Here is a 22,786-nt window from a genome sequence, read left to right on the forward strand (position 1 = left end):
GGCAATGTGCCATTTCAAGGTTCATTAGGATGAATAATATCAGGACGAATAACAAAACAAATATTTGTCAGGACACAAGACTTTATTAAATCCAACATATGACAACACTCTCCGAAATGATTTTCAAAGTGTTTAATATTGTGTTAGCACTCCGCAACTGCATTGGGTTGCAGTGCCATGTCTCCTTGTTTCTTCCCAGACTGTTGTCCAGATTTTGGTAAAGGATAGTCTATGGATGTTAAGAATAGAGCCAGTGGTTGTTTGTAGGTCTCTATTTCAGCAGAGCCCCAATAAGGACTTGCTAATCGTCACCCATTTCCACATCTTCTTGTAACTTCTGCACCATCTTCTCCTCCAGAACCTTGGCTTTGCCTACACATGGAAAACAAATTGATTAGCAAAATTTTATATTTCATTATGTAAACTCAAAGTGGAATGAATGCCATCACCTAATATAGATAGAGATAGATATACAAACACAATGTAAAATACTAAACAGCAACAAGGGAAATCAGTGAACTCACCTGCATGTGGGGCTTTGATGAGGTGAATGTTCTTCTTTACTTCGCTGATGGCTTCCTCCTTTTCCAAATGCTTGCCCTTCTTCAGTCTGATCAAGAAAGGGATAGAGGAAATATGGAAAAATCTATTTGAAAACAGTGCTTAAAAAGACATATCAGACTCCAATACTTGGCAATACTGGCCTTCTGTTAGCCTAGTTATTTTCCTGTAACACATAGTAATGTTATGAAGCAGGGACTGTGTAATTAAAGTTTGACTCAACCAGATTTTACAGAATACTAATATAATCATTATAAAGTTGGAAGGCCCATGCTTTCCTAGTGTGGCCAACAATTTCAAATTGAACCAGGCTCTTATCGGTGGGAGAAAGCTATGGCTCACCTGTTGAAGATGAACTGTGCCTGTCGTTTCCGTTTTATTCCTTCCACCTTCCTCATTGCCTCAACTGAAAATAACAAATTTAGTTGGATTTAACAGATCAACAAAGCTATTATCAAAACCTTAGCAGTTAGCTACATCGGTCTTGATGTTATGCTGTAGAAGTAACATACACACCATCATGGAACATACAGTAACATGTGTCATTTAAATCGCTCTTGCTGCTGGTGATTCTCTGATCCACCTCTACGTAGATGAGACCATTCTGTATACTTCTGGCCCTTCTTTGGCCACTTAACTAACCTCCAGACAAGCTTCAATGCCATACAACTCTCCTTCTGTGGCCTCCAACTGCTCTTAAATGCAAACAAAACTAAATGCATGCTCTTCAACCGATCGCTGCCCACACCTACCCACTCGTCCAGCATCATTACTCTGGACAGTTCTGACTTAGGTATTTGTAGTTGTCCACATATTCTAGGTGTCTGGCTAGACTAAACTCTCCTTCCACTCACATTAAGCATCTCCAATCCAAAATTAAATCTAGAATCGGCTTCCTATTTTGCAACAAAGCATCCTTCACTCACGCTGCCAAACATACCCTAGTAAAACTGACTATCCTACTGATCCGTGACTTTGGCGATGTCATTTACAAAATAGCTTCCAACACTCTACTCAGCAAATTGGATGTATTCTATCACAGTACCATCCGTTTTGTCACCAAAGCCCCATATACCACCCACCACTGCGACCTGTATGCTGGCCCTCGCTTCATATCCGTTGTCAAACCCACTGGCTCCAGGTCACCTATAAGTCATTGCTAGGTAAAGCACCGCCTTATCTCAGCTCACTGGTCACCATAGCAGCACCCACCCGCAACACGCGCTCCAGCAGGTATATTTCACTGGTCACCCCCAAAGCCAATTCCTCCTTCGGCCGCCTTTCCTTCCAGTTCTCTGCTGCCAATGACTGGAACGAACTGCAAAAATCACTGAAGCTGGAGACTCATATCTCCCTCACTAGCTTTAAGCACCAGCTGTCAGAGCAGCTCACAGATCACTGTACATAAGCAATCTGTAAATAGCCCATCCAACTACCTCATCACCATATTGTTATTTATTTTGCTCCTTTGCATCCCAGTATCTCTACTTGCACACTCATCTTCTGCACATCCATCACCCCAGTGTTTAACTTGCCATACTGTAATAATTTCCCCACTATGGCCTATTTATTGCCTCACCCCCCTTATCCTACCTCATTTGCACACACTGTATATAGACTTTATTGTATATGTTTGTTTATTCCATGTGTAACTCTGTGTTGTTTGTGTCGCACTGCTTTGCTTTATCTTGGCCAGTTGTAAATGAGAACTTGTTCTCAACTAGCCTACCTGGTTAAATAAAGGTGAAATTATTATTATTATTATTTTTTAATGTGCAGAGGGCATGATCTCAATCTGTCATGTGAGAATTGACTTGAATAGAGTATGAAAACAATTGAAAGATAAAAGTGAGGGCAGGGTTGTAATTAGTGAGAACCAAACGGGCCGAAGTAGAGGCACCCATTAGGGGTGTATTCATTACACCCGATTCTGTTTCAAAATGTTTAGTCTGTTACAAAAAGTGTTTACTCCAAGCGGAAAACGATTTGCAACGAAAACTAGAATTTATATTCTACAAATTTAGGAAGGTCCTTCCCGGTTTCGTTCCTTTCGTTTGGTTCTTAAACGGTAAACAGTTTCCGTTGCAAGAAGTACTGAAAACAGCCCTGACTTAACCAGTAAGAAACACTAATTTTCATTGCAAAATGTTTTGCTACGGTTTTCACTAATAAATACACTTCTGAACTTTAGCCATAACAAGTACCTGTCTTGCTCCACAATTCCCTCTGGTATTTGACAGCCACATTCCTGCGCTTCTCAAACTCCAGGGAGTTATCCTGTGTTGGAAATAAATCAGTAAGAGACTCAAGGGCAAATCGTTTATGATGGTTTTTCAATCATATCACATTTCACATCATTCTACAACTTGCATGGGTGGACGTGGGAACTCACCACTGTCAATTCCTTGCCAGACGCTTTCCTGAAAGCCTTGGTCCATCTGGTCTTTCTTGGGTTACGCTTCTTCTTGAAGTTTTTGAGGCATTTTGATTTACAAAACCTGAACGTCTGAGAATACATTTTTGTCATTTAATTTATACACAAGGTAGCAGTATCAAGAACTGTTCTATGTCTGGTCATGGAGAGACCCCCTCAATGTACGGGAAACAAGACTACTACAGCTTTACCAAAGCCAATGTCTCCACTGCTGAGTGAGACAGACTTCACTTGACAACAATAACAGGCCTGGCTGGTTAAGAAACTGCACTAAAACGTTGAAATATAGCTAAGAGGTGAAAAACGAATAGGTTATCTGGTATAGTTGGGCACCTGGGCTTATACTGTCTTATGTTACGTAGCAACAGACATTTGGAAGAAGAAAAAAAACATCCCAGCTGACAAAACAAGCTAGCTAGCTAGCATGAAGTTAGAAAACCAACTAGCATATTAGCATAGAAGCCGTCAAAGCAGAAAGGAGGACACAACAAAGTCATACCTTGCAATCGTTCCGCACAAACATCGTACCGTGCCCGGGATACACAGGTCCAGAGCAAAAGTAACATTTTTCAATTCGCATCGTTAGACCATTTGATTATTTATTGCCCATGTGTTATCCGTGGTGGAATGCGAGTGGCAGGATTTTAAAAGGAAGTTACGATGTACTATTTCCGGTAAAGAAATTGTTTTTACTCGTTACAAACTGCCCCCTAGTGTGTAACTAGATACATTTCTAAACCTTAGCGCTTGGAAATGCAGATGTGGTTTGTTAAAATATTTGCATTACGTTACATATTGACTCTAATAAGATTGTTTCAGAGGTAGCCAAGGTGAGAACTTAGACAGCGCTTTAATAAATAAAATATATTTATTTTAGGGGACAAAGGATATGGTTTACATATTTGGCATGAAAACAGTGTTTGACAGAATACAGTAGATTAGGCACATTTTAAAATTACGAATGAACAAAATCAGCATTGATTTACATAGAACCTCAAACATTTTTGATAGACCCAATATCCCGACATTGTGATACAAATAAAAACACCCAGCTACTCTGCTACTACAGAGCAGGCCTATACAATAAATCACTCTATTCACTACAGATTGCATGTGCTCAGGACTTTTACATTGTACAAGAATAAATGGGAGTGCATAGTGACAAAAATATCCTGTGTCAAAAAGTTCAAAGTAATAAGGATGGGTTCCCTTAAATACACAGGGAAGTGTTCTCAACTAATACAACTTTCAGTGGCTTCTCACTTTTCTACTGGATCTTAGAAAATAGTTGGTTATAATACACTTTTCTTTTACAATGTAAAATATATATAATATTCTCTGAAATGAAAACATAAAAAGGCACTTAATTGACACTGTATGGACAAGTGTAAGGAGAGGCACCCCACCAAATGGCATAATGAAATTAACAAAACATAATGATGCTCTGGTACATTTGGCAGGGGTTAGTAGTTACTTTCAGCTTTGCACGTCATACACACTCCCCCCCCACATCTTGCCAAAACGTACTATGACACCATTGATTTACAAATATTACATGCCTTTCATCACATACCATAAAGCCCAGTCCTACCAAAACATCACTGAGGGGATGGTGTAACCATTATCTGTATGTGGACCCTAACAAGCACATTTGCCCTTCTCCTGGGTCTTGCGCTCTGTGATGTCTGTGTGACCACTGTGTCCATTGGATCGCACAGTTCCATCAGGGATCCAGGACTTGTCCACGCAGCGCTCCATCCTCTTCATGATGAGGTCCAGCAGGACATCCACAGCCTGGCTAACAAACTGCCCGTTAGCTGCACTTGTCTCAAAGTAAGGGATTCTGCACGGGAAGGAGATCAACACATAAGAACATTGACTGATATGTCTCTGAATGAGGCAAACTATCTACCTACAACCTGAATAAGTTTTGATCTAATTGAAAGCTTTACTCTAAGACAGAATCTAGTTCTCAGCAGCTGAAAAGAAATCAAGATTGAAAAAAAATTGTTTGGGTGTTTGTTTTTCGTCTTGAAACATGCACTATAGCAGTGGAAGATGCATATTTGAAATAGTAGAGGAGCATGGCTCTCTAAAAACCACATTGGATTTCAGACTGGTGGAGCCATCGGATCACATAATGTTAAAAAATAACGACACTGTAACCAAATCTGACATATGAGTCGTATCTAGTCAACCATGACAACTCAATATGATGTGCATCTGGAAGAGAGACCAGACTCCTCTGTTGATTTAGGGCAGATGGCTACCTGTATGATATTCAGCAATAACATTATGACTGGGCTATGTAAATCTGATTACCCGTCCTAAAACTTTAAATTTGCCGTCACTTAGATATTTTCCGTGCACAAGATGGACATTCAGCTCAACATAACATCTTTTTAACATAACTAAGTACTGGGGGCTCGATTTTTGGCTGGCCTTAAGCGCGTGCAATTGTCAAAAGGCACGCTCGTTTGCAATTTAGACCTGTTAAAGCCAGAGCTGTTCTATTTTCAAACTCTAGCGCCAGGATTGGTAATTTACCTGTCGTATGAGCTCGCTTGCGATGAGGTGGGAGGGGTGGCAATATCCAATTGGTGTCCTTAAAAACGTGCCCCAAAGTGGCAATTTCAGTATGCACTGGTTGGGATATTTAAGACCAACCGAAAGCTGGTCGTAGCTAACGCGGTTGGATACGGCATGGATATTGACAACGGAAGCGCAGCCTATCCACCCCTGACGCACAGTGCCCATATGCACATGGAACAAGAGATACGGTCTTTTTTTAGTGTTCCCATATACTTTTTGTATTGATTTGTTGTTAAAAAAAATTCAAGACACACTCCTCCAAACAATTCAGTCCTATTATGTAGTATCAACGGTAGACCTAGGCTATATCTTTCTTATTGAGAATGTGCCTCACACAAACAATACAATTTAAGGCAGACTATTTTTTAGGCGCGATATCTAAAGGCCTATACTGATTGAAGCCTATTATAACAAGGTTGACTGTCAACACTCAAAATAGAGCAAACACTGGATGTGTTTGTTTTTTTACTCGTGTTATCACTTGTTACTGTAGCCTATGCTATTAAATAAACTATTATCAATCTACAATGGTCTAGGACAGAATATTCCGTGCCCCCAGCCGAATTGGAGTTGATGACAATGCAAAGACCTTCAATAACCTACAGAACTTGAGACTAACACATGTAGCCTTGATTGGCCAGTGAGTGGTCAAGTCCTCCTCCCACCTACAATTTGTTTAAAAAAAACATCCATTTCGCGCCACCGCCAGCTATTGCGCTCATAATAACAGCTGTGAAAATAGCAAAAATATTAGACACACCCCTCCACCTATAGAGCTACCCCCAGCGCTTATATTTACCATTGCGTTAGTTTTTTTTTAAATAGAGTCCGTAGTCTCTTACGACATGGCGTTTGACCCCAAATATGGTGCATTTGTTAGTTTTAGCAAAACATAGGAGGTCCATATCTAATCCCTTTATATTCACTAAATGTGTAATTTCAGGCCACAAGCAGGATACTTTACATGGATGTGTAAATATTTGCCTTTCCAGAAGGACCAACCTAGCCTAACGTTTAGTATCGTTCGAGATTCCCCTGCACAGCCTTGAGTAAACACACATCAGCCACTGCCTTCTTGGCAAATGTTTCAGGGAGGGTTAGTCACAGGTAAGGGACACATACCCATACTTCTCTGCCAGCTCACGGGCCTCATCTTCACGGACTGCCCTCTGCTCCAGCAGGTCACACTTGTTGCCACAGAGTACAATGTCTGGATTCTCGCAGTAAGCGTGCATCTGTAATTGACCTGAAAAAGTGAATAAGCCAGTCATCAGCCCACCAGTCGTGAATGAAAGATAGTAGTTAAGACACTGCACATTTCTTTGGAAGTCAACATGAGATTGTGGTTGTCAGAATCTACATGTAGAGGACTTACTCATCCAATTTCTGACATTAAGGAAACTCTGCTCATTGGTGAGGTCAAACAGGAGGAGGAAGCCCATCGCATCTCGGAAGAAAGCTGTCGTCAAACTCCGAAACCTGACACCACACAAGAAAATACACCTTGTAAAGAGCTTTATTCAGCTTGAAGAAAGTAAGCAATTGAAAGCTGCCAACAACTACCTGAGAGCCAGTGAGGGCTTGAGCAAGAGTGTCAGTGGGAGATGAGTTTTGGATTGGCTTACCTCTCCTGCCCCGCCGTGTCCCACAGCTGAACATGAATCCTCTGTCCTCTGCCTGCTGCCCCATCTGGACCATTTGATTTGTATAACTGTCAGACAGAGAGAGAGTTATTATACCCATATAAAGCAGTGTGAGGTCATTCTGGCTATGAGGCCCTAAAAATATACTTTCCTATTGGTCATCCTACATATATTATCTTGCAACCCAAAGTGAACCTAAACATTTAGATGGAAAATGTTTGCCCTGATAATCTCTACAATATACACAGCATGAGTGATTATGCTTAAATGACCCTGGTGTTTGGTTATGTGGTGTGAAGTGTTTATTTTCTAGGAGGGTGCTGCTGAACTCAAGTGATAGTCATCCTTTCCTGGTCTGGGAGTTCCTCAGATTGCTGCAACACCCACACATACTGGTACATCTGCAGGTTCATATGTTTCAGACTCATCCCCTACAAAAAAACAGTTCTACCACTACCTTTCACACTGTGAGGAGTAATGCTTTTAAGCTCCTACTTAATTTCCATGGTTAATAGTAAACCTGCACTACAAAAACTTTCACATGGAATAATTGGCCATTTCAAATGTTAACTCAACCAAGCAGCATACTATCTGGTCATTACGGGTGGTTGGGGAGTACCTGTATGTGAATAATTAAATTCATGTTCTCTCACACACACACACGTGACAAATTGTATGACTAGGGCAATCAACTTACCACTCGTTTTTCTCTGAAATCAATGCCCACTGTAGTGATGAATTTGGAGTTAAACTTTTTGTCTGTGTACTGGTAGAGAAAGCTGGTTTTCCCTACTCCAGAATCACCAAGGGCTAGGAATTTGATAAGGTAGTCATAGTCCCCATCAGACATTGTGAGTGCTTATTTCAGACCTGAAAACCAGACAAAGAAACCAAACATTGAAGGAAGCAATTTAAAATCTGTGCACATATCCTGATGCAAATTTAAAACCGAGACTGTAGATAATCATTTGTTATCTAAACTATATATACACACAAACACACGTATGTGGACACCCCTTCAAATTAGTGGATACAGCTATTTTAGCCACACCTGTTGCTGACAAGTGTATAAAATCGAGCACACCGCCGTGCAATCTCCATAGACAAACATTGGCAGTAGAATAGCCTTAGTGAAGAGCTCAGTGACTTTCAACATGGCACCGTCATAGGATGCCACCTTTCCAACAAGTCAGTTCGTCAAATTTCTGCCCTGCTAGAGCTGCCCTGTTCAACTGTAAGTGCTGTTATTGTGAAGTGGAAACGTCTAGGAGCAAGAACGGCTCAGCCGCGAAGTAGTAGGCCACACAAGCTCAAAGAACGGGAAAATAAAAGTAGTCTATCCTCGGTTGTCTATCCCCGAGTTCCAAACTTTCTCTGGAAGCAACGTCGGGAGCTTCATGAAATGGGTTTCCATGGCCGAGCAGCCGCACACAAGCCTAAGATCATCATGCGCAATGCCAAGCATCAGCTAGAGTAGTGTACAGCTCCAAGCCATTGGACTCTGGAGCAGTGAAAACACGTTCTCTGGAGTGATGAATCAAGCTTCACCATCTGGCAGTCTGACAGACGAATCTGGGTTTGGCGGATGCCAGGAGAACACTACCCCAATGCATAGTGCCAATTGTAAAGCTTGGTGGAGGAGGAATAGTTGTCTGGGGCTGTTTTTCATGGTTTGGGCTATGCCTCTTAGTTCTAGTGAAGGGAAATCTTAATGCTACAGCATACGATGACATTCTAGACAATTCTGTGCTGCCACTTTGTGGCAACAGTTTGAGGAAGGCCCTTTCCTGTTTTAGTATGACAATGCCCTTGTGTACAAAGTGAGGTCCATACAGAAATGTTTTTTTCAAGATCAGTATGGAAGCACTTGACTGGCCTGCACAGAGCCCCAACCTAAACCCCATCGAACACCTTTTGGATGAATTGGAACGCCGACTGAGCCAGACCTAATCGTCCAACATCAGTGCCTGACCTCACTAATGCTCGTGACTGAAAGGAAGCAAGTCCCTGCAGCAATGTTCCAACATCTAGTGGAAAGCTTTCCGAGGCTGGGGGGGGGGGGATGATGGACGAGCACTTTTGGTCATGTAGTGTTTTTCAAATCATGAGCGCATTTTCAGAATGGTTTCTACAACATAATCACAACATAAAACGGTTCCCAGGGCCTTAAAAAGCGCAGATTTTTACACTAGCAGGGTAGAGTGCCTGCAAAACAGTTGACCCGAGGACAACATTTTTAGAGCTATGTTGGAGACAGACACGCCTGTCTGTCTTTTGAGAGCCTAGCCTACTGCTATCTTCTCATGGTCATGTAAGTATGCTGACACAGTAACAGGAAACACAGATGTTTTATGTGAAAGAAACTACATTCGCCTCTATGCATGTTCAGTAAGGAAATACTCAAACTTAGAACCTGCTATAACCCCATCCGCAGTGAACTTTCACCTGTTTGCTTGGTAAAAGTGGATAATCTCCTATTTGTTACAGATTGAAACTCTACATGAGAGGACTAATTGTGGGTAATTTTGCAAATAAGACTAAGAATTAGGCAATTGAACAACAGACTAAAAATTCACAAGAAAAACAAGTTATTCCATAAGAGTTGTCACAATAGAGTTCAAATTGTATTGAGCTGAAATTTTCACTGGCATGTGTGGTCCTGGTCCATAAATAGTAAATAAATAAATCAGAATTAATCAATGTGTTTTTGATAGATACAAAATATGTATTACACAAAGCTATAGTGCCATGCATTACTACAGAGTTATTATAGCATAGCTAGAAAGTTGAGGCCTGTGAATGAGAAAGACTGTGGTGGACACAAGATGAACTGAACACAGATATCCATCAAATTATATTCAAGAGAACAAGCTGAATGTGATTCCCACTGAAAGCAGAGTCCATCACATGACCACGGTACGTAAAGGCATTCTTTCACTCTGTCCAGCACTAAAGCCCTCATCCTGAACAACAAGCTGCTTAAAGTCTGAAGCAAAATCAAGTTCTGTGATGAAAACACTGTGACTGGACTAGTGGTACCCCATCTCCAGCCTCTCTGAGCTGTTCCCAAGTGGGAAATGGAATAGCCAGGCTTACATTCTAAAGGATTATATATGGACCGACTTATTATGTTTCACAGCACAACTGCATAGTACTACCTGCACACACAAATCGATTGACCTCGTCAAGCAAAAAGGACAGTCAATTGTATTATTAAGTAAATGATATGTCTCAAATCTCTTGGTCGCCAGGCAGTTCATGCTGGTATAAGGGTACACCATCTGGCCAGCAGGGACACATTTACAGAGGCTTTCCCCAGAGAAACAGGCCCCCAGGCTTGCGGACAGTCCTGCTCTTTCGAAGGTTAGGATCACTGAGGCGGCACCAGTCGCCTCCAATGGTAATCAGATTAACTGCAAAAGTTCATGCGCAACCAGGCTGCTACAGAGGATGCTAATCATGTAGGCCAAAGGCTTACAGTCTCTAGTGAAAGTCTACAGACCCCTTGCACTGTCTTCACATTTAGTTGCCTTAAATGTTATCTAAAACGCAAGTGTTAATTATTTTTGCAGTTCTCTTATGGCAACATACAGGTTCGGGCAAAGTTGGTAGAATCTTATTCAAAATTATACACAGCTGTTACGGCTGCCAAAGGGGCTTCCAGCAAGCATTAACTCTGGTGTGTTAAGACATAGGCAATCAATAAATATTTTTTACAATTAGGAAAATGTTCTATAAATTTGTATTTATTAAAAAAAATGTGGAAAGATTATGTAGATCTGTAGGGAAAAATGTAATCCTTTTTGGATTTAATTTTAAGGTGGCACAATGTGAATACAGTGCAAGGGGTGTGTAGACTTTCACTAGGCACTGTATCATTGAACTGTCTATCATTCCCTAAGCTACAGCCTGTAGAGAAAAAACACGAATAGACTAAATTACATATTTTCATCTAATTATGCTAAATGAGTTTGCTTTAGTTTTTTTTTTTGTGAAATAATATTTTTGGATAAGTGGGGTAACAAGTAGCAGGTTTGGTAAAATAGGTGGCATAGGACAAAGAAAGATGTTTAAAAAATTAAAACAATACATTTTATGAAATGTTTAGTCCTAAGACTAATCTTATCACAGCTTCTACAAGGAAGCCTGAACGGCTGTGATTACGTGTTGCAGATGAGCAGCAAAATAAGGTTGTTTGAGGAAGCCCACTACAGTGATTGCAGTATGAAATATTTTAACAAGGTGTGAAATACAACCTTGCAAGTTAGACATTACAGCATCTTGAGTAGCCCTTCTGCACTTGTTTATGAGTGAAATCACTATGCACTGACTGGCTAGTTCTACCTCACTGCCTGTCACTGATATCAGGTAAATATTAAATTCAGATTCCCTACACATTTGTTCAGGAATTTGCTCATGCGTCACAAATTATTTGATTCACATCGCTGCCCCTGCCCATTTCTAAAACAGAAGATCCAAACTGAGCTCATACACAAACAAGGATCAGCCTTAGTCCTCTTCAAAAAGGTGTTTCAAAGTTATTGTATGTTTACTTTTAAACCTAAACTTCAAGTGAAAGTGATTAAAAGAGAAGGCTTTAGGCAAAGCCCTGTTCTCTGGTGGTGCGGATTTCACACTAGTTGGAGGAGGGCACCTCAGATTATGTGCCAGCAAGCAGAACACAGCCTTTCAGACATTCTCAGAGCAGTAGAGCTGAAGTACCCACCCTGGGCAGTTGGCCAACTATAATGGCGAACTCCTCGAATGAGGATATGCAGATGACATGAACTTAAACTGCACAAGATGAAGGGTGTTGCAGTACCACAATAATACAGCACTCATCTCAGATGTATTGACAGAATGACTTGCCAATATGCATCTGAAATACCACCAGGTTTCATCATGTTCAGGACTGGAAGCACTATTTTGTAACATTCCGAGTATGAATATGTTGTATATATCTGCAAGTGAAGAGACGTTATTCTGATGATGAGAAATGGTTTACAGATTATGATGGGCGGCAGGTAGCCTAGTGATTAGAGCGTTGGTCCAGTAACTGAAAGGTCGCTAGTTTGAAGACACTTAAGCCTAAATTGTTTCAGGGGCGCTGGACAATGGTGACTCTGGCCATGACCCCACTCCAAGGGTGTCTCAGGTGGAGTTAGGATATTTAAAAACACATTTCCAATTCACAAATTGGTATTAATATACACTTGTACATGTGTGAAATAAAAAAACAAGTATTTGATTATGGTTATCAGTAGAAACATTTCAAACACACATACCTGCATGCACACACACACACACACACAAGAAAACAAATGATTAGCTGACACAAACCCTACTTGAAACATAAAACATCTAATAACCCCCAGCTCAGCTGGTCATCATGTAGCTGTCCTGACTGGTCATGTTTTACTCTACCATTGACCCTGTTTAATAACCATATCTCCTAGGTTGTTCACAAGCGCAATTGCTCAAATCTCAGACTAGACAGAGGTCTATCTTTGAATAGCTGACAGGCGTAAAGTAAACTAAAGACAACCTAAAAGTTAATTTAGAATAAATTGGTTTATCATGTCCCGAATGTGTTTAAACCTTGACAAAATAAAAATATATTAACACAAAGACAAACGTTTTTAGTTAGGTGTCAATTTTGGGTTTGGTCTGAGCTGATATTTTTTCTGCATGGCATGTCTCCAGCCAAAATGCCAGACTCGTATCCCTAAGATACCATACCAAGATAGTGAGGTAGACAGACACCTGTTGATGTTTCACCAGCCAAATGAATGCAGGTTTATGGATAGATAAACCTAGATAAATGTAGCCAATACAAGGGTTGTAATTATGAGGTCCCATTACACGTTAACAGTTTCCCTCTTCATTGTTGCTTCCACTGGAAAACTATTAAATAAGGTGTGATACATTCAACTCAGATGATGTCACACTTTTTATATTGTAATGCGAAAACCTATTTGACATTGCAAATTGGCATAAACCTGCGTAGCCTATATTAGCCTACTATACCAAAAGGTTATTGCGCTATTAAACAGTGATCAAATAACTGATTAAATTGATACACAAAACATGATCTCCTTATCTCCTCATGTACCACCAGGAGATAAGTCTTACCGTCCTAACTGATGCCAAAACGCTTTATGTAACAGTTTAACTTTAAACCGTCCCCTCGCCCCGACACGGGCGCGAACCAGGGACCTTCTGCACACATCAACAACAGTCACCCACGAAGCATCGTTACCCATCGCTTCACAAAAGCCACGGCCCTTGCAGAGCAAGGGGCAACACTACTTCTAGGTTTCAGAGCAAGTGATGTAACTGATTGAAACGCTAGTAGCGCGTACCCGCTAACTGGCTAGCCATTTCACATCCGTTACATTTACTTAAAACCCTTTCCTCCAGTTAAGTTGCCTCATGGGTGAAATGTTCTTAATAATAATTTCATAATTAATAAACTATTAAGACCGAAATCCGATTTTTTTCTATGTCAGACGGTTTTGTTATATATATATATATAAGTATTCTGTGATGTATAGAAAGTATAATATTGGGATGCAAACTCAACATTTTATACATTTAAATGCTATATCTGACATGGTACAAGTATCTTATTTTTTTAAAGCCCATAACCATGTGTGTGAGGTGTACATTTGTTTCAAAGTAGATTTGTTTAAGACTACCAAGAAACACTGAGGCTGATTTAGCCCACTGCAGTATAATGGCTAAAACTAAAATTAAATGTAATTTGATAGGAAAATGTTACATCAATTCCCAATGAAAGTGTCGCATTCCTACCATACTAAGTACAGGCTACACGTAGCCTGTCCTGTTTTACAATGTAGGTCTATCTAATTTAAGAGTTCACCTCCGAGTTAGAATTCACTTCAAGGCAACTATAAAACCGGACACATCGCATTATGTAAAAACACAAAAAATGTCATTGCAATTTCAGTAGCCTTGGCATCAAGTAGGCCCAGTAAATGTGAGCAGGAAATAACTTCGTTTCAGCCTCAGCTCAGTGAAAATGCAGGTGGTCGTTATACGATGAAGTAACCCCATCCTGAGAAAAAAAATGTAATATGTTGCAATTATAGCTGTCGATAGAAACAAATCCGCTAAACAGCTCCATATGCTGAGACACATTTATCACGCTAACTTTATTTCGAGAAATTCAACTTACCAGTGTCTGTGCGTCACTTTCTTTCTTGGTGTTTCGTGTAGAAGCGCCCTATCAAAAGCGATGACAATTTGATTTTTAAATTTAAAAAAGAACTCACTAAATAGAGTTTACTAAGTCCTTTCGATCCATTTGTTGCATGAACCCTCTTCACAATCAACGTAACATCACTTCCCGTTCAGTTGAAGTGAGCCAGCCCCTCCCTCTCTCGCCAACCCATAAAAGACCTCGCGCAGAACGGAAAACGACCCTACCCGCTCAGGAGTATTCTTTTGGAACTACACTTTGATCACACCCAAAGCTTCATTGCATTTTGGTACACCAGAATTACATAAATTTCCAATGAAACGCTGCGTTTGCCTTGCAACATTGCGTTGCAGAGGCAGTTGCAGTGCATACGTTGGAGTTATCGAACGAAACTGTATGCGTAAAAGGCTACTTTTGCTGCATACATATCCAGATGATGCTGCATACTATTTTGCGCCATGACACTGTCGGTGTGTTCGAAGTGACACACAGGGTTGGGGAGTAATGCTTCTAACACACCGACAGTGTCATTGCATAAAATTGTACGCAGCATCATCTGGATATGTATGAAACAAAAGTTCAACATTCACCTTCTGCTACCATTTTTTCTGTCAAGCCGTTTACGCATACAGTTTGACGCATACGTTCGATAAATCCAATGTATGCAATTCTGCAGGGCAAACGCAGCGTTTCATTGGAAAATAACGTAATTCTGGTGTACCAAAATGCAATAACTGTAAGGGATCGAAGTAAGGGATTACAAAAACCGCCAACTGTAATCTGTTACCAGCAAAAATATGGTCATCAGATTATAAATCATTTTGAAAAACTAGATGATTACTTCGAGGATTACTTTTAAATTCAGAAAGAACGTTTGTGGAAAAAAACTTGACACCTGTTCTCTCAATGATATTCAAATCAGCATTGAAAAAAAGGAGCAAGTTTAAGTTTGTTCCACCTGAGCGAGTCTGATCACTATGATTTTTTTATTTTATTTCACCTGTATTTAACCAGGTAGGCCAGTTGAGAACAAGTTCTCATTTACAACTGCGATCTGGCCAAGATAAAGCAAAGCAGTGCGACAAAAACAACAGAGTTACACATGGGAAGAAAAAAAACGTACAGTCAATAACACAAGAGAATAATCTATATACAGTGTGTGCAAATGTAGTATGATTAGGGAAGTAAGGCAAATAAATAGGCCATAGTGGCAAAATAATTACAATTTAGCATTAACACTGGAGTGATAGATGTGCAGATGATGATGTGCAAGTAGAGATACTGGGGTGCAAAGAGCAAAAATTAATAACATGGGGATGAGGTTGTTGGGTGGGCTATTTACAGATGGGCTGTGTACAGTTGCAGCGATCGGTAAACTGCTCTGACAGTTGATGCTGAAAGTTAGTGAGGGAGATATAAGCTTCAGTGATTTTTGCAATTTGTTCCAGTCATTGGCAGCAAAGAACTGGAAAGAAAGGCAGCCAAAGGAGGAGTTGGCTTTGGGGATGACCAGTGAAATAAACCTGCTGGAGCCGTGGGTGTTGCTATGGTGACCAGTGAGCTGAGATAAGGCGGGGCTCTACCTAGCAAAGACTTACAGATGACCTGGTACCAGTGGGTTTGGTGACGAATATGAAGCGAGGGCCAGCCAACGAGAGCATACAGGTCGCAGTGGTGGGTAATACAGTTGAAGTCAGAAATTTACATACACCTTAGCCAAATACATTTAAACTCAGTTTTTCACAATTCTTGACATTTAATCCTAGTAAAAATGCCCTGTCTTAGGTCAGTTAGGATCACCACTTTACTTTAAGAATGTGAAATGTCAGAATAATGGTAGAGAATAATAATTTATTTCAGCTTTTATTTCTTTCATCACATTCCCAGTGGGTCAGAAGTTTACATACACTCAATTAGTATTTGGTAGCATTGCCTGTAAATTGTTTAATTTATGGAAGGCTACCTGAAACGTTTGACCCAAGCCTCCCACAAAATGTTGGGTGAATTTTGGCCCATTCCTCCTGACAGAGCTGGTGTAACTGAGTCAGGTTTGTAGGCCTCCTTGCTCGCACAAGCTTTTTCAGTTCTGCCCACAAATTTTCCATAGGATTGAGGTCAGTGCTTTGTGATGGCCACTCCAATACCTTGACTTTGTTGTCCTTAAGCCATTTTGCCACAACTTCGGAAGTATGCTTGGGGTCATTGTCCATTTGGAAGACCCATTTGCGACCAAGCTTTAACATCCTGACTGATGTCTTGAGATGTTGCTTCAAAATATCCACATAATGTTCCTTCCTCATGATGCCATCTATTTTGTAAAGTGCACCAGTCCCTCCTGCAGCAAAGCACTCCCACAACGTGATGCTGCCACCCCCTTGCTTCACGGTTGGGATGGTGTTCTTCGGCTTGCAACCCTCCTCCTTTTTCCTCCAAACATAACGATGGTCATTATGGCCAAACAGTTCTATTGTTGTTTCATCAGACCAGAGGACATTTCTCCAAAAAGTACAATCTTTGTCCCCATGTGCAGTTGCAAACTGTAGTCTGGCTTTTTTTATGGCAGTTTTGGAGCAGTGGCTTCTTCCTTGCTGAGCGGCCATTCAGGTTGTGTCGATATAGGACTCATTTTACTGTGGATATAGATCCTTTTGTTCCTGTTTCCTCCAGCATCTTCACAAGGTCCTTTGCTGTTGTTCTGGGATTGATTTGCACTTTTTGCACCAAAGTACGTTCATCTCTAGGAGACAGAACGTGTCTCCTTCCTGAGCGGTATGACGGCGTCCCATGGTGTTTATACTTGCATATTATTGTTTGTACAGATGAACATTGTACCTTCAAGCGTTTGAAAATTGCTCCCAAGGATTTTCCCATGATGTCAAGCAAAGAGGCACTGAGTTTGAAGGTAGACCTTGAAATACATCCACAGGTACGCCTCCAATTGACTCAAATGATGTCAATTAGCCTATCAGAAGCTTCATTTTCTGGAATTTTCAAAGCTGTTTAAAGGCACAGTCAACTTAGTGTATGTAAACTTCTGACCCACTGGAATTGTGATACAGTGAATTATAAGTGAAATAATCTGTCTGTAAACAATTGTTGGAAAAATTACGTGTCATGCACAAAGTAGAAGTCCTAACCGACTTGCCAAAACTATAGTTTGTTAACAAGAAATTTGTGGAGTGGTTGAAAAACAAGTTTTAATGACTCCAAAATAAGTGTATGTAAACTTCAAACTTCAACTGTATATGGGGCTTTGGTGACACAACGGATGGCACTGTGATAGACTACATCTAATTTGCTGAGTAGTGCTGGAGGCTATTTTGTAAATGACATCACCGAAGTCAAGAATCGGAGGGATAGTCAGTTTTATGAGGGTATGTTTAGCAACATGAGTGAAACAGGCTTTGTTGCAAAATAGGAAGCCGATTCTAAATTCATTTTGGATTGGAGATGCTTAATGTGAGTCTGGAAGGAGAGTTTACAGTCTAGGTATTTGTAGACGCCTAGGTATTTTTAGTTGTCCACATATTCTAAATCGGAACTGTCCAGAGTAGGGATGCTAGTCGGGAAGGCGGGTGTGGGCAACTATCAGTTGAAAAGCACGCATTTAGTTTTACTAGCATTTAAGAGCAGTTGGAGGCCACGGAAGAAGTGTTGTATGGCATTGAAGCTCGTCTGGAGGTTTGTTAACAGTGTCCAAAGGTATATAGAATGGTGTCGTCTGTGTAGAGGTAGATCAGAGAATCACCAGCAGCATGAGCGACATCATTGATATACACACAGAGAAAAGTGTTGGTCTGAGATTTGAACCCTGCGGCACCCACATAGAGACTGCCAGAGGTCCGGACAACAGGCCCCCCGATTTGACACACTGAACTCTGTCTGAGAAGTAGTTGGTGAACCAGGCGAGGCAGTCATTTGAGAAATCAAGGCTGTTGAGTCTGCAGATAAGAATGCGGTGATTGACAGAGACGAAAGACTTGGCCAGGTCGATGAAGACGGCTGCACAGTACTGTCTTTTATCGAGTGCGGTTATGATATCAATGACACACCAAATGTGTTTGATGGATCGCTGGAAAAAAGCAGGAATAGGCTTTTGTTGGCTACAGTCCAAACTGTCTTCCGATGGGGCGACTGCTGTCGGCATCCAAAGATTATCCAACTTCAATAAACATTTGAATGTAAAGTTGACAGCAATGGTGTAGTCTACAGCGATATGGATATCACTTTTATTGATGTCTACATAGCACATTGATGTGAATCACACTGCTGCTCTATGATGTAGCTATTTGCGCCTTACATATTGTGGTTGCTGTGGATAGTTGTTAACAAATCTAAATGTGTATTTGAACCCAATAATGGTTGAATTCAATTACTTTAAGCTGCCTATCAATCATTGTTTTTGAAACCAGTGGACAGCCAGTAAAAAACTCACTCTTGCAACAGCTGCATAGTGCGCATCCAAGCCTATGGAATAAAAGTGTTTTTTTATTGCTCAATCTAATTCATGCTGATAAAAAATAAAATATCATAGGCCTAATGGACACATGCTCAAACTTGAACACTTTTGATAGACTTAAAAGTGCAATCTGTACTATAGTTGCTACATCCATTTTTGTATATCATTTATAAGTCCATCTCCATTGATTATTAAAGAATATCATTTATAAATGACTCCTGAGCTTAGTTTAACTGTCACACTCAATGAAAACCCAAAATATAAGCTTGTTTTACTCCAATGTTTGTAAACATTGTAAATGTAAACAAACACTGTATAGCCTCATAACATGGTTAAAACCAAAAGAGGCGGGGCAACCGTTTTGTTATTGTTTCATCTGTGGATTTGCCCTTTAAAACAGCTGCATATCATCAAGATATCAAGTGTCACAAAAAAAAGATAAACAATAGGCCTATAGCAAATGCAGCATATGGCATTCATTTGTCACATGTAAATAGCACTTTTCAGTAGTGCTCAAAGCATGACATTCCATGAGCGCAGTGAGCCCAATCAGTCCTCCATGACAAAATCAGAAACAGAGTAGGGCTGGCTAATAAGTCCTTAGTTTTGGGGTCATGCTCAGGTAAAACAATTTGCTAATCTATACTTCCAAGTCCTATTCTTGAAGATCAAGGGGTATAACATTTATTGGAATGACTGGAATTCTGATAGACTGGTTTTTATTGTAAAGATATAATTTAATCGTATTATTATATGTAGTAGAAAGCGATGGGTTAGAAGAAGCCTACATAACCAACCCATAAAGTAAAATTGAACATCCATATATGGCCACCTATGTAAACTTTAAGATTGATTTATCCTGCAATAGATGTCGTTCAATTGGTTACATACATGTTCGTCTTCTTCTAATGCCTCTTAAGGGGAAAGTAATGTTAAAGTAAAAGAATGGAATCATATTACGTTATTTAGTTTGGGTAATCCAAAAGTTATGTTTCTGGAAAGACAGTACCGTGCAGTATCGAAGAGCCCTCACTGCTGCTCGATCATCCTATTTTTCCAACTTAATTGAGGAAAATAAGAACTCGAAATGTCTTTTTGATATTGTCGCAAAGCTAACTAAAAAGCAGCATTCCCCAAGGCTTTCACTTCAGCAGAAATAAATTCATGAACTTCTTTGAGGAAAAGATCATGATCATTAGAAAGCAAATTACGGACTCCTCTTTAAATCTGCGTATTCCTCCAAAGCTCAGTTGTCCTGAGTCTGCACAACTCTGCCAGGACCTAGGATCAAGGGAGACACTCAAGTGTTTTGGTACTATATCTCTTGACACAATGAGGAAAATAATCATGGCCTCTAAACCTTCAAGCTGCATACTGGATCCTATTCCAACTAAACTACTGAAAGAGCTGCTTACTGTGCTTGGCCCTCCTATGTTGAACATAATAAACGGCTCTCTATCCACCGGATGTGTAACAAACTCACTAAAAGTGGCAGTAATAAAGCCTCTCTTGAAAAAGCCAAACCTTGACCCAGAAAATATAAAAAACTATCGGCCTATATTGAATCTCCCATTCCTCTCAAAAATGTTAGAAAAAGCTGTTGCGCAGCAACTCACTGTCTTCCTGAAGACAAACTATTTATACGAAATGCTTCAGTCTGGTTTTAGACCCCATCATAGCACTGAGACTGCACTTGTGAAGGTGGTAAATTACCTTTTAATGGCGTCAGACCGAGGCTCTGCATCTGTCCTTGTGCTCCTAGACCTTTTTGATGCTTTTGATACCATCGATCACCACATTCTTTTGGAGAGATTGGAAACCCAAATTGGTCTACACGGAAAAGTTCTGGCCTGGTTTAGATCTTATCTGTCGGAAAGATATCAGTTTGTCTTTGTGAATGGTTTGTCCTCTGACAAATCAACTGTAAATGTCGCTGTTCCTCAAGGTTCCGTTTTAGGACCACTATTGTTTTCACTATATATTTTACCTCTTGGGGATGTCATTTGAAAACATAATGTTAACTTTCACTGCTTTGCGGATGACACACAGCTGTACATTTCAATGAAACATGGTGAAGCCCAAAAATTGCCCTCGCTGGAAGCCTGTGTTTCAGACATAAGGAAGTGGATGGCTGCAAACGTTCTACTTTTAACCTCGGACAAAACAGAGATGCTTGTTCTAGGTCCCAAGAAACAAAGAGATCTTCTGTTGAATCTGACAATTAATCTTGATGGTTGTACAGTCGTCTCAAATAAAACTGTGAAGGACATCGGCGTTACTCTGGACCCTGATCTCTCTTTTGACGAACATATCAAGATAGTTTCAAGGACAGCTTTTTTCCATTTACGTAACATTGCAAAAATCTGACATTTTATGTCCAAAAATGATGCAGAGAAATTTATCCATGCTTTTGTTACTTCTAGGTTAGACTACTGCAATGCTCTACTTTCCGGCTACCCGGATAAAGCACTAAATAAACTTCAGTTAGTGCTAAATACGGCTGCTAGAATCCTGACTAGAACCAAAACATTTGATCATATTACTCCAGTGCTAGCCTCCCTATACTGGCTTCCTGTTAAGGCAAGGGCTGATTTCAAGGTTTTACTGCTAACCTACGAAGCATTATATGGGCTTGCTTCTACCTATCTTTCCGATTTGGTCCTGCCTTACATACCTACACATACGCTATGGTCACAGGACGCAGGCCTCTTAATTGTCCCTAGAATTTCTAAGCAAACAGCTGGAGGAAGGCTTTCTCCTAAAGAGCTCAATTTTTATGGAATGGTCTGCCTGCCTACCCATGTGAGAGACGCAGACTCGGTCTCAACCTTTAAGTCTTTATTGAAGACTCATCTCTTCAGTAGGTCCTATGATTGAGTGTAGTCTGGCCCAGGAGTGTGAAGGTGAACGGAAAGTTACTGGAGCAACGAACCGCCCTTGCTGTCTCTGCCTGGCCGGTTCCCCTCTCTCCACTGGGATTCTCTGCCTCTAACTCTATTACAGGGGCTGAGTCACTGGCTTACTGGTGCTCTTCCATGCCGTCCCTAGGAGGGGTGCGTCACTTGAGTGGGTTGAGTCACTGACGTGGTCTTCCTGTCCGGGTTGGCGCCCCCCTTGGGTTGTGCCGTGGCAGAGATCTTTGTGGGCTATACTCGGCCTTGTCTCAGGATGGTAAGTTGGTGGTTGAAGATAACCCTCTAGTGGTGTGTGGGCTGTGCTTTGGAAAAGTGGGTGGGGTTATATCCTGCCTGTTTGGCCCTGTCCGGGGGTATCATCGGATGGTGCCACAGTGTCTCCTGACATCTCCTGTCTCAGCCTCCAGTATTTATGCTGCAGTAGTTTGTGTTGGGGGGATAGGGTCAGTCTGTTATATCTGGAGTATTTCTCCTGTCTTATCCGGTGTCCTGTGTGAATTTAAGTATGCTCTCTCTAATTCTCTCTTTCGGAGGACCTGAGCCCTAGGACCATGCCTCAGGACTACCTGGCATGATGATGACTCCTGTGATTACTATTATTTGACCATGCTGGTCATTTATGAACATTTGAACATCTTGGCCATGTTCTGTTATAATGTCCACCCGGCACAGCCAGAAGAGGACTGGCCACCCCTCATAGCCTGGTTCCTCTCTAGGTTTCTTCCTAGGTTTCGGCCTTTCTATGGAGTTTTTCCTAGCCACTGTGCTTCTACACCTGCATTGCTTGCTGTTTGGGGTTTTAGGCTGGGTTTCTGTACAGCACTTTGATATATCAGCTGATGTAAGAAGGGCTATTTAAATACATTTGATTTTAATTTGATTACAATTTTGAACAGGTAACTAGTAACTGTAACGGATTACAATTATAAAGTAACATACACAACCCTGCTGACACATTAC

The 22,786-nt window shown here is 40.8% G+C and overlaps 2 protein-coding genes across 3 annotated transcripts; both read right to left on the reverse strand.

Moving 5' to 3' along the window:
- Window positions 1–61: 61 nt before the first annotated feature.
- Window positions 62–3,656, reverse strand: LOC129834523 (probable ribosome biogenesis protein RLP24). The gene is made up of 6 exons (XM_055899596.1): window positions 3,495–3,656; window positions 2,954–3,067; window positions 2,766–2,838; window positions 904–967; window positions 525–610; window positions 62–372 (listed from the first exon to the last, which is right to left on the reverse strand). The coding sequence occupies exons 1-6, from the start codon at window positions 3,573–3,575 to the stop codon at window positions 302–304; spliced, it is 489 nt and encodes a 162-aa protein (XP_055755571.1). The 5' UTR covers window positions 3,576–3,656; the 3' UTR covers window positions 62–301.
- A 188-nt stretch (window positions 3,657–3,844) lies between these two features.
- Window positions 3,845–14,621, reverse strand: LOC129834524 (ras-related protein Rab-27A-like). Of its 2 annotated transcripts, XM_055899598.1 has the most exons (7): window positions 14,429–14,621; window positions 14,114–14,308; window positions 7,928–8,100; window positions 7,213–7,298; window positions 6,963–7,066; window positions 6,710–6,833; window positions 3,845–4,838 (listed from the first exon to the last, which is right to left on the reverse strand). In XM_055899598.1, the coding sequence occupies exons 3-7, from the start codon at window positions 8,078–8,080 to the stop codon at window positions 4,634–4,636; spliced, it is 672 nt and encodes a 223-aa protein (XP_055755573.1). In that variant the 5' UTR covers window positions 8,081–8,100; window positions 14,114–14,308; window positions 14,429–14,621; the 3' UTR covers window positions 3,845–4,633. The 2 variants fall into 2 exon arrangements, with proteins under 2 accessions (XP_055755573.1, XP_055755572.1); XM_055899597.1 differs by lacking the exon at window positions 14,114–14,308.
- Window positions 14,622–22,786: the final 8,165 nt, after the last annotated feature.

The sequence above is a fragment of the Salvelinus fontinalis genome, chromosome 35 (assembly GCF_029448725.1).
Source record: "Salvelinus fontinalis isolate EN_2023a chromosome 35, ASM2944872v1, whole genome shotgun sequence".
Taxonomy (NCBI): domain Eukaryota; kingdom Metazoa; phylum Chordata; class Actinopteri; order Salmoniformes; family Salmonidae; genus Salvelinus; species Salvelinus fontinalis.